This window comes from Eurosta solidaginis, chromosome 5 (assembly GCF_040869045.1).
Source record: "Eurosta solidaginis isolate ZX-2024a chromosome 5, ASM4086904v1, whole genome shotgun sequence".
Classification (NCBI taxonomy): Eukaryota; Metazoa; Arthropoda; class Insecta; order Diptera; family Tephritidae; genus Eurosta; species Eurosta solidaginis.
In genome coordinates, this window is record NC_090323.1 from 104,180,707 (window position 1) to 104,193,941 (window position 13,235).

Here is a 13,235-nt window from a genome sequence, read left to right on the forward strand (position 1 = left end):
CGGGAGAATTCCCGAAATCCGGCCCACTTCCCGGCTGAGGCCACAAACTTAGCGAGAGAACGTGACCTTATAAGACAGCTTGATCCAGGCGACCCCCAAATAAGGGATATAAACCAACGCATCAGATTGCTTGTGGACGAATACAAGCGGGCGAAATGGGAGGAGCGCCTAAGAGGTTGTAACCTCTCTACCGGTGTGGGTAAACTTTGGCCCACCGTAAAGTCCCTATTGAATCCGACTAAGCACAAAGACAAAGTTTCCATCGCCTTTGGCGACAAAGTGCTGTCGGATGCGAAAAAATGCGCGAGCGCTTTCTGCCGAAAATATCTAATGCATTCTACGGTCGACAAAGATAGACGGAGAGCCAATAGACACGCACATAAACACAAATTCAGCGCGTCACCAATCACCATCACCGCTAAAGAGGTTGAGGAAGTCATTGGTCGCGCTAAACCATCCAAAGCATAGCCAAGCCGATGCTTAAAAGCCTAGGGAAGAGGGTTTTAAATATTTAGCGCATGCCTTCAACTTGTCTCTTTCCACCTTTTTCATACCCGAGAAATGGAAAATGGCCAAGGTGGTCCCGCTACTAAAGCCTGGGAAACCAGCTAACATAGGGGAATCGTATCGTCCGATATCTCTCCTATCGCCAGTGGCAAAGACGCTTGAAGCCATTTTGCTCCCTTATTTCCGAGCAAATTTGCAGCTAGCCTCTCATCAGCATGGCTTCAGAAAACTCCATAGCACTACCACCGCGCTAAATGCCATTAGCACCCAGATAAATTGCGGTCTAAATCAATACTCCCACCATAGAACAGTACTCGTAGCGCTAGACCTATCAAAAGCTTTTGATACGGTCAACCATGGCTCGTTACTGCAAGACCTGGAAAGGTCTACCCTTCCCCCATGTCTTAAAAGGTGGACCACAAATTATCTGGGTGGTCGGCAGGCATCGGTGTAATTTAGAAGCGAAACATCAAAACCAAAGAGAATTAAACAAGGGGTGCCACAGGGTGGTGTCCTATCCCCACTTTTGTTTAATTTCTACATATCTAAGCTACCTTCACCACCGGAAGGGGTCAAAATCGTTTCCTACGCCGATGACTGCACAATAATGGCTATAGGCCCAGGCCCAAAGATCGATGAGCTATGCAATAAAATAAACGGCTACCTCCCTGAACTCTCCAGTTTTTTCGCCTCACGAAACCTGGCATTATCACCGACTAAATCTTCCGCGACCTCATTTACAATATGGACGTCTCAAATGTCGACCATTTTGAACATCCACGTCGATGGCACTACGCTAATGACTGTCCTACACCCCAAAATCTTGGGCGTGACGTTTGATCAGGATCTATATTTTGATGAGCACGCAGCCGCAATTGTTCCGAGAATTCAGAGCCGTAACAAAATCCTCAAATCCCTCGTTGGCAGTAAGTGGGGAAAAGATAAAGAAACGCTCATGACTACATACAAAGCAATTGGCCAGTCGATTACGTGCTAACCGTCACCCATATGGTCGCCAAGCCTAAAAATTACCCACTGGAAGAAGCTACAGGCCTGCCAAAATACTGCTATCAGAATTGCCATGGGCTGTCTTCTTATGTCCCCAGAACACCATCTGCATAATGAGGCGAGAATACTCCTCATCAGGGAGAGAAATGAGATGCTGACCAAACAGTTCCTGTTGAATACCCAAAAACCTGAGCATCCCAACAGACATCTGATTGAGGAACCACAACCGCCTAGGGGCTTAAGGAGTCATCTCGGTAAGCATTTTGAGGACATACGGCACCTGAGAACCCAGCCGTATGAAGCGAAGAAACACAAGCAGGTCTTTGGTTAACTCCATAAACAGGCGTCGGATCTTTATGCCGGGAATTCCCCGGTGAATGCAGTACTCAAAGAAAAGTATCCAAAACTCGCGGAAGAGGAACGCATATTCCTCAGGGAAACGTGTGTCACTCTTTCTCAACTTCGTGTTGGATACTGTAACAGGTTAAACTCTTACCTATCCAGAATCAACCCCGACATACAAAATGTATACCCCGCTTGCAATGTGTCCCCACATGACACCAACCATCTCTTTAATTGTAATGTGGAACCAACGCCTCTAACACTCCTTTCCTTATGGTCCACCCCTGTTGAAACAGCAAGTTTCCTTGGACTCCCGTTAGAGGATATTGATGACAATTTGTGATCGGTCGCGGCTGTTAGGTGGGGCGAGGCATTGCTACAGCAACAACAACAACAACTACAATACCTCCGGCCGGATTTTGGAAATAACATTTAAACGATTGAAAAAATATGATTTCCGATTTTTATTCCGAATCTTGAGGATAATACTCGTCTTTAGGTACCACTATTGATATATTCGACCCGAATTTCAGGCGAGGAATTTAAGTTACAATATTAATAAAGTTTGAAAGCAAATTTTTCAAAACCTAAGTGCTATACGACAGCAAGCCAATTTTAATACACGTCAGAAAGTATCGGAACTAGTTTCAAAAGACGCGTTCCGGTCCCAGAATATGAAAGCGGAAATTAAAAACCCAGGCCGTCAACTCAGAAAGGTGTTCTGCGCAAAAATACTACTGATCCCACCCCCGGTTTCGGTGGGGTCCGGGGTAATTTTTCGTTAATATCTTTTGAACGGCTCTAAATTTTTGTTTTCCGTTTTCGGATCCGCTATCCTGGGACTGAAATGTGTCATCTGACACCATTTCCGATATTTTTGGACATGTATTAAGGTTGTCATGCAGTCGTATAAAATTGCCCATTACTAAACATCCAACCGGGCCCAACTTCCGGTGGGTACCACAAACTGCAAAGCTGTAATAATGTGATTTTTGGAACTCCCTCTACATCTCAAGAGAATTTCCAAGTCATCATTTCCGTTCAAAATTATCCCCCAATGCGATAATAACTGTTTTTTTTTACATCTATAGACGTTTACGCTTAAATTTTATATGGACTGCTAAACGTCAAACTTTAAATATATCCCTGAAATTGCTGCGCATAAAATCAGTACTACTAAATTTCAATACGCATTATACTCAGATGTAACTGAAATATGTGTCTATGTTTCACTCAGCACTAATTCTATGTATCACCTCTAAAAATGGTGTGTATCCACTATTCATCGCAACCAATTCAGCTATATCCCTGCAAAAATCGCGAGTACTCTATGCATGCATGTATGGAGTACACGCGATGGACCAAGCGTGTGCTCCAAAATTAACCAGAATTCATACAAAAAATATGGTCCACTTAACATTGCGATGGCCCAGGACAGGAACATATACTCCAGCTCAGCATTACATCAGAGTAAAGGGCGAATTAAACTTCCTTAACCCTAACGACATAGTCGTAACCATACCCAAATCCAAAATCATCTCCAATGTGATCGATTAATGGTGCCTTAACTTAAAAATTGTGAAAATTTCTTAAAAATGAAGAAAACGCATACAGTTACAAACATATTCCACAAAAAATAAGTCTCTTAGTCATAACGTATCCAAAACAACTCAAATATTTTTAGGTTATGGATATGGCGAGAAACCAAAAACCAATTGGCTTGCTATGGTATGATTGTAGCGTTGGCGTTATGGTAGTGCACCATTAATCGATTACATTGATTTCCATAAGGTTGGTTCGATCAGCTCTTTTATCTGGTTATGGTTATAAGTCACCATAAATTGGCCTTTAATCCATGGAGTACCCACATGAATAAACATGTTGAAGTGCTTACAATCGTTAAAATGATCAATGATCGGCTTATAATATGTTCGTCTAGAAAGATGAGTTGGTCAAGTGTTGCATTTCAGTGGATTATAATTGTAAGTACTACAGTATGACCCAAGGGGACCACCCTGCAAAAATCGCGAGTACTCCATGCATGCATGTATGGGGTACTCGCTATGGACCAAGCGAGTGCTCCAAAATTAACCAAAATTCATACAAAAAATATGGTCCAATTAGCATTGCGAGGACCTAGGACTGGACCAAATACTCCAGCTCAGCATTACGTCAGAGTAATCCATGGAGTACCTAGTATGACACAATTAACATTGCGATGGCCTAGGACTGGACCATATACTCCAGCTCCGCATTGCATCAGAGTAATCCATGGAGTACCCACAGTCCAATAAACATCGTGTAGTGATTACTATCGTAAAAACGAGCAATGATCAGCTTACAACATGTTCGTGTAGAAATATGAGTTTGCCCATTGCTGCATTACAATGAAATATAATAGCCATCATCCGGTGGCAAAATCCTGAGCCAGATAAATAATTTTGCATGTAAATGCAACAACAACGATTTGAGCCAGATAAATCCAGTTAGAAATCTGATTCAATTTGTGAGCCAAATAATTTGTTAATTACTTCATTTTAGTTTGGCAACGCTGCCTTTAATAAGCCTACTTTTTCAAAACTAGATGTCGCTGCTTTGCCTTTCGCCGTATGAGTTAAATGAAAAACAGCGGCGACATCTGCCTATAACGTTTCACGTGTGCGAAAATATCACGACATCTGCTTCTCAAGTGTCTCTATGATCTAGAGTATTCCCGTGAGAACTGAGCGTGAGCCGGAGTTTGTAAAACTCACTGGAAGACGGCAAATGGTAAGTACTCCAGTGGACCACGTGATCCAATAATTTTTGCAGGGATGTTATACATTATGCCCACCAGAGGTTTGTGTCTCCGATTTTAGGTACACCCTGTTCTGTAGCTAGTTATTTAACCACTGCCGCTAGCTGGGTCTCCTAAGCATTATCTAAGTGAGGATAAGCTTTTTTTTTACCCGCAAACGTAAAAGTATACGCGTGTAAAAAAAACACTGCTAATATCAGCCGGCGTATCTGAAACTTCCCCTAAGCCGGAGTCATTGGTGCCGTATGTCGTATCGCTGTATCCGTATCCCTAACGTAATCAGCTGTTTATCGTTACGACGGTAAAGCTGGAGACATTGGTGCTTTATCGGTAACCGTATCGATAGCCTTATAACAGCTGATTCGACCAATCTTATGAGAATCAATGCAATCGATTATTGGTGCCGCTAAGGTCGTAACCGTATCGTAGCCAACCAATTGGGTTTTGGTTTAGCGACGTAACGATAAACAGCTGATTACGTTAGGGATACGGATACAGCGATACGACATACGGCACCAATGACTCCGGCTTAAACCAAAACACAATAGGTTGGCTACGATACGGTTACGACCTTAGCGGCACCAATAATCGATTGCATTGATTCTCATAAGATTGGTCGAATTAGCTGTTATAAGGTTACCGATACGGTTACTGATAAAGCACCAATGTCTCCAGCTTTATTTACATTCATGCGTAGTGATGAGGGAAACTTGACGAAATTCGTAATAATGTCAACAAACATTACGAAATCGACTATTTTCTCACATTCCATATATGTTTTGTTGAAGTGTCAAGGTAAAAAAGTTTCGAATGCTGAAATGTCGGCAACTCACAGACTACGATATAAAAATGCCGGTTTAGACTCTACTGAAATGCGGCGAAGGCGCGAAGAAGAAGGCGTGCAATTACGAAAGCAAAAGCGTGAACAACAGTTGATAAAAAGACGCAACGTTATATTCGATGCACCCTCGTCACCCAATGAAGATCATGTAAATTAAATATATCAGTGCAAAAGTAGTATAGATAATCTCAAACAAAATATTTTTTCGCCTACACCATTTTTGTACTTGCCCCAAGTTACCCACCGATAATATTGTAGCCAAATTGGTAACGTTTTACAAGACCACAAATTAAATGGGTGTCCATACTGGAAAACGCACATTCATAAATATTAAGGGTAATTGTGCAGTTTAGGGGCCCCACCCTAAAACTGGGCCTTTTTTTTGAGTGAGGTATCAAAAGACGCGTATTCACATCTAGATCAAGAGTCCGAAAGCGGAAGTTAACTTTTTTTTACCCGTTTAAAAGATATTACCGAAAAAAGACCCGCGGGTACTTCCGAAACCGGGGTGGGATCCATAGTATTTTTGCGCAGAACCCCTTTCTGCGTTGGCGGCCTTCGGCCGCGCTTATAAAAAAGGTAATAGTCTAGATGAGGCGTCGACTGCTAATACGCTACCAAAAATATCGAGAGAGGTGTCAAAAGACGCGTATTAATCTCGAGACCATTAATCCGATGGCGGAAAAGAAAAATTTTATCTATATCCGGAGATATTTGCAGTTGAATTTGGCGATTTCCATGTGGTTGTTGTTGTGTTTGTACCCCCAAAAAAAATTGTGCATCACCGTGGCAGTTAGCCACGGTTATACTACACACCCGGACTTGGCATGGCAAAGTCCCTATCGAATCCGACTAAGCACAAAGACAAAGTTTCCATCGCCTTTGGCGATAAGGTGCTGTCGGATGCGAAAAAATTCGCGAGCGCTTTCTGCCGACAATATATAATGCATCCTACGGTCGACAAAGATAGACGGAGAGCCAATAGACACGCACATAAACACAAACTCAGCGCGTCACCAATTACCATCACCGCTAGAGAGGTTGAGGACGCCATTGGTCGCGCTAAACCATCCAAAGCAGTGGGCCCAGACGGCATAGCCATGCCGATGCTTAAAAACCTAGGGAAAGAGGGTTTCAAATACTTAGCGCATGTCTTCAACCTGTCTCTTTCCACCTTTGTCATACCCGAGAAATGGAAAATGGCCAAGGTGGTCCCGCTACTAAAGCCTGGGGAACCAGCTAACGTAGGTGAGTCATATCGTCCGATATCTCTCCTATCGCCAGTGGCAAAGACGCTTGAAGCCATTTTGCTCCCTTATTTCCAAGCACATTTGCAGCTAGCCCCTCATCAGCATGGCTTCAGAAAACTCCATAGCACTACCTCCGCGCTAAATGTCATTAGCACCCAGATAAATTGCGGTTTGAATCAATATCCCCACCATAGAACAGTACTCGTAGCGTTAGACCTATCAAAAGCTTTTGATACGGTCAACCATGGCTCGTTACTGCAAGACCTGGAAGGGTCCACCCTTCCCCCATGTCTTAAAAGTTGGACCGCAAATTATCTGGGTGGTCGGCAGGCATCGGTGCAATTCAGAAACGAAACATCAAAACAAAGGAGAATTAAACAAGGGGTGCCACAGGGTGGTGTCCTATCCCCGCTTTTGTTTAATTTCTACATATCTAAGCTACCTTCACCACCGGAAGGAGTCACAATCGTTTCCTACGCCGATGACTGCACAATAATGGCCACAGGCCCAGGCCCAAAGATCGATGAGCTATGCAATAAAATAAACGGCTATCTCCCTGATCTCTCCAGTTTTTTCGCCTCGCGAAACCTGGCATTGTCACCGACTAAATCTTCCGCGCCCCAAATGTCGACCATATTGAACATCCACGTCGATGGCACTACGCTACCGACTGTCCTACACCCCAAAATCTTGGGTGTGACGTTTGATCAGGATCTACACTTTGGTGCGCACGCAACCGCAATTGTTCCAAGAATTCAGAGCCGTAATAAAATCCTCAAATCCCTTGCTGGCAGTACCTGGGGAAAAGATAAAGAAACGCTCTTGACCACATACAAAGCAATTAGCCAGCCGATTACGTGCTACGCGTCACCCATATGGTCGCCAAGCCTAAAAACCACCCACTGGAAGAAACTACAGGCCTGCCAAAATACTGCTCTCAGAATCGCCACGGGCTGTCTTCTTATGTCCCCAGAACACCATCTGCATAATGAGGCGAGAATACTCCCCATCAGGGAGAGAAATGAGATGCTGACCAAACAGTTTCTGTTGAATACCCAGAAACCTGGGCATCCCAACAGACATCTGATTGACGAACCAGCACCGCCTAGGGGCCTAAGTAGTCATCTCCGTAAGCATTTTGAGGAAATACGGCACCTGAGAACCCAGCCGTATGAAGCGGAAAAACACAAGCAGGTCCTTGGTGAACTCCATAGACAGGCGTCGGACCTTTATGTCGGGAATTGCCCGGTGAATCCAGTACTTGAAGAAAAATATCCAGAACTCGCAGAAGAGGAACGCATACTCCCCAGGGAAACGCGTGTCACTCTTGCTCAACTTCGTTCTGGATACTGTAACAGGTTAAACTCTTACCTATCCAGAATCAACCCCGACATACAAAATGTATGCCCTGCTTGCAATGTGTCCCCACATGACACCAACCATCTCTTTAATTGTAATGTGGAACCAACGCCTCTAACACCCCTTTCCTTATGGTCCACCCCTGTTGAAACGGCAAGTTTCCTTGGACTCCCGTTAGAGGATATTGATGACAATTTGTGATCGGTCGCGCCTATTAGGTGGGGCGAGCATTGCTACAACAACAACAACAACAACAACTTGGCATGGCGTAGCCCAGGGTTATTTTTTATAAGCGCGGCCGAAGCCGCCAACGCAGAAAGGTGTTCTGCGCAAAAATACTATGGATCCGACCCCCGATTTCGGTGGTACCCGCGGGTCTTTTTCGCGGTGAACGCGTTAAAATTTTTATTTTCCGCCTTCGGATTATTAATACTGATGTTGTTGTTGTTGTAGCAATGCTCGCCCCACCTAATAGCCGCGACCGATCACAAATTGTCATCAATATCCTCTAACGGGAGTCCAAGGAAACTTGCCGTTTCAACAGGGGTGGACCATAAGGAAAGGGGTGTTAGAGGCGTTGGTTCCACATTACAATTAAAGAGATGGTTGGTGTCATGTGGGGACACATTGCAAGCAGGGCATACATTTTGTATGTCGGGGTTGATTCTGGATAGGTAAGAGTTTAACCTGTTACAGTATCCAGAACGAAGTTGAGCAAGAGTGACACGCGTTTCCCTGGGGAGTATGCGTTTCTCTTCTGCGAGTTCTGGATATATTTCTTCAAGTACTGGATTCACCGGGCAATTCCCGACATAAAGGTCCGACGCCTGTCTATGGAGTTCACCAAGGACCTGCTTGTGTTTTTCCGCTTCATACGGCTGGGTTCTCAGGTGCCGTATTTCCTCAAAATGCTTACGGATATGACTCCTTAGGCCCCTAGGCGGTGCTCGTTCGTCAATCAGATGTCTGTTGGGATGCCCAGGTTTCTGGGTATTCAACAGAAACTGTTTGGTCAGCATCTCATTTCTCTCCCTGATGGGGAGTATTCTCGCCTCATTATGCAGATGGTGTTCTGGGGACATAAGAAGACAGCCCGTGGCGATTCTGAGAGCAGTATTTTGGCAGGCCTGTAGTTTCTTCCAGTGGGTGGTTTTTAGGCTTGGCGACCATATGGGTGACGCGTAGCACGTAATCGGCTGGCTAATTGCTTTGTATGTGGTCAAGAGCGTTTCTTTATCTTTTCCCCAGGTACTGCCAGCAAGGGATTTGAGGATTTTATTACGGCTCTGAATTCTTGGAACAATTGCGGTTGCGTGCGCACCAAAATGTAGATCCTGATCAAACGTCACACCCAAGATTTTGGGGTGTAGGACAGTCGGTAGCGTAGTGCCATCGACGTGGATTAATACTGATGTCAAGACGCGTCGTTTGACACCTCTCTCGATATTTTTGGTAGCGTATTAGCAGTCGACCCCTCAACTAGACTATTACCATAAAAAATAACCCTGGGCTACGCCATGCCAAGTTCGGGTGTGTGGTATAACCGTGGCTACTGCCACGGTGATGCACAATTTTTTTTGTGGGTATCAACACAACAACAACCACATGAAAATCGCCAACTTCAACTGCAAATATCTCCGGACAGAGATACAATTTTTCTTTTCCGCCTTCGGATTATTGTTCTCGAGATTAATACGCGTCTTTTGATACCTCACTCGAAGATCTTGGCCCAACTTTAGGGTGGGCCCCCAAACTGCACTACTACCATATTAAGGAAGGAAAGTAGGATGATTACAAAACTTATACTGACAATCTGTTTGCTGCCCTACATTTCCCGACTGATGCCCGTCAAGGGGAGCGTGCTTTCCGCAAGGTCATTACATCAGCTTCGGCTCGTTTTATTCCCGCCGGAAGAATTCCGGAAATCTGAACACGGCCCAGGCGTCCCCCAAATAAGGGATATAAACCAATGCATCAGTATGGTAGCAAAATAAATAAATAAATAAAACTCGACTAAGCACAATGACAAAATCTACACCGCCATTGGCGATAATGGGCTGTCGGATGCGAAAAAATGTGCGAACATTTTTTGCCGACAATATGTAATGCATTCTACGCTTGACAAAGTCAGACGGCGGGCCAACAGACGCGCCCCAATTACCATCATCGCCAAAGAGGGTGAAGATGCCATCGTTCATGCTAAACCATCTAAAGCAGTAGGCTCAGACGGCATAGCCATGCCGATGCTGAGGGATGAAAAATGGCCAGGGTATTTCCGCTATTAAAGCCTGGGAAACCAGCAAAGATTCTTATGGTCCTATGACTTTCCTATCGCCAGTAGCCAAGACAATTGGAGCCAAACTGCTTCCCCATTTCATTGCAAATTCCGTCTTGTCAATCGCCAGCATGGCTTTTTGCTGTTGTTGTTGTAGCAGTGATTCGCCCCATCCAATAGGTGCGACCGATCACAAATTGTCGCTTCACAAGGCAGTTGGTTCTATGTACCGGAGCGACCCGGGATTTTTCCCGGTAAGGGGTGTCAAACGACGCGTATTGACATCAGTATTAGTAATCCGAAGCCGGAAAATAAAAATTTTATCTCCTTCAAAATATATTAACGAAAAACCGAAAAAAGACCCGCCTGTCCCTCCGAAACCGGGGGGTGAAATCCATAGTATTTTTGCGCAGAACACCTTTCTCTTTCGATATTTTTGGACGCGCATTAGCAGTGTTGTTGTTGTTGTTGTTGTTGTTGTAGTAGTAGCAATGTTTCGCCCGACCTATTAGCTGCGACCGATCACAAATTGTCATCAATATCCTCTAATGGGAGTCCAAGGAAACTTGCTGTTTCGGCAGGGGTGGACCATAAAGAAAGGGGTGTTAGAGGCGTTGGTTCCACATTACAATTAAAGAGATGTTGGTGTCATGTGGGGACACATTGCAAGCGGGGAATACATTTTGTATGTCGGGGTTGATTCTGGATATGTAAGAGTTTAACCTGTTACAGTATCCAGAACGAAGTTGAGTCAGAGTGACTCGCGTTTCTCTGGGGAGTATGCGTTCCTCTTCCGCAAGTTTTGGGTACTGTTCCCCGAGTACTGGATTCACCGGGCAATTCCCGGCATAAAGGTCCGATGCCTGTTTGTGGAGTTCACCAAGGACTTGCTTATGTTTTTTTGGTTCATACGGCTGAGTTCTCAGGTGCCGTATTTCCTCAAAATGCTTACAGAGATGACTCCTTAAGTCCCTAGGCGGTGCTGGCTCATCAGTCAGATGTCTGTTGGGATGCCCAGGTTTCTGGGTGTTCAACAGGAACTGTTTGGTCAGCATCTCATTTCTCTCCTCGATGGGGAGTATTATCGCCTCATTATGCAGATGGTGTTCTGGGGACATAAGAAGACAGCCCGTGGCGATTCTGACCTCAGTATTTTGGCAGGCCTGTAGCCATATGGGTGACGCGTAGCACGTAATCGGCTGGCTTATTGCTTTGTATGTAGTCATGAGCGTTTCTTTATCTTTTCCACAGGTACTGCCAGCGAAGGATTTGAGGATTTTGTTACGGCCCTGAATTCTCAGAACAATTGCGGCTGCTTGCTCACCAAAATGCAGATCCTGATCAAACGTCACGCCCAAGATTTTGCGGTGTAGGACAGTCGGTAGCGAAGTGCCATCGACGTGGATGTCAAAATGGTCGACATTTGGGACGTCCATGTTGTAGTAGTAGCAAGCTGTTGTTAAGGTTTGAGCTAGATTTTATAGTTTCTGATATTGGATTGTTAAATTCAATTAGTTTGACTACTTCTTTGGCAACACGCCATAGGGCTCGTTCATTGGGAAGTAGTGCATTGGCTAAAGCGTATAATAATGGTATTGGTGTTTTTGGTGTTAGACCTAAACATCTTCTCAAGATTTTGTTTTGTAAGACTTGTATACTATGAAATGACGCATTGACACTATATGCAATTGTAGTGTTGCAATATTCAGTCTTTGATCTGACCATTGCTTTGTAGATGTTTAATGCCTTTTGTGGGTGTAAACCTGATTTGATATTGGTAATGTATTTAAAAAGTTTTAAGTTGTTTGAAGATGATTCTATTTCTTTTTGATAGTATGTTTTTGCAGTTAAGGAACTGTTTATGACTCTACCTAAAATTATTGCTGATTTTTTTTGTTCAAGTGTTGAACCATTTATGGTTACATTGACTTCCTTCGTTGAACCTTTGGTTATATGCATGGCTTTAGTTTTGCAAGCATTAAAATTCAGATTAAGAGTGTTGCAATTTGATGCAAAGGAGTTAAGAAAGTTTTGAAGATTGGATTTTGCATTTTCTAATGTAAATCCTGAGAATGTGAAAAAGAAATCGTCAGCAAATTGGTATACTTGAATATTTTCATCTTGAAGATCATGGAGTTTGGCAGTGTATATATTAAATAAAAGTGGTGAAAGGCAGCTGCCTTGAGGAAGACCATTAAAAATTTCAGTTGTTTTATCGCCAATTTTGAGAATCCTATAGCTAAGGAAGTTTATTATCCATTCAGTATATAACTTTTCTAAGCCGATATCAAAAAGTTGATCTTTTAAAATATTTATATTCACACAGTTATATGCATTTGAAATGTCTGTTGTGCAAAAAATTACATGTTTATTATCACTTTTGAGTAGAGTGATTTGATGTATTATGTGATTTAAACAGGTTGATGTGGAACTGTTTTTCGTATAGGCAAATGTTGTGGGTGGGAGATTTTGTTGTTTTCAATGTATAAGTTAATTCTATCTTTAAGACAGGAATTGATTATTTTAAGAAGAACTGTTATTAAGGCTATTGGCCTGAAATTTTCAAAATTTTTGAGATCTTTACCTTTTTTGGGTATAGGTACTACTTTAATTTGTCTCCAGTGTTCTGGAATGGTATTAGAAATAAAAATGTCATTCAAATATGTTTTGATGTTGTTTAAGGTTATATCAGGAAGTGATCTTAACATCCTATACTATATTTTGTCAGCACCGGCTGCTGAGTTTATGTTCTTTTTAAAAAGTGTTTCTTTTATTTCCTCAAATGAAAACGTGATATTGGTATTTGGTTCTACTTCATTGTTAAGAGGTAGTCTTTGAACCTGAACTGGTCCTTGT

At 43.3% G+C, this 13,235-nt stretch overlaps 1 protein-coding gene across 2 annotated transcripts in view; it reads left to right on the top strand.

Moving 5' to 3' along the window:
* Positions 1-5,346: 5,346 nt before the first annotated feature.
* Positions 5,347-13,235, top strand: part of Kap-alpha1 (karyopherin alpha1) — a 414,014-nt gene continuing 406,125 nt past the window's right edge. Inside the window, exon 1 of one of the 2 annotated variants that reach the window (XM_067792373.1) lies at positions 5,347-5,643. In XM_067792373.1, coding sequence (XP_067648474.1) covers positions 5,383-5,643 — 261 coding nt within the window. In that variant the 5' untranslated portion in view covers positions 5,347-5,382. The remainder of the gene's footprint in view (positions 5,644-13,235) is intronic. The other variant, XM_067792372.1, reaches the window with a different exon arrangement.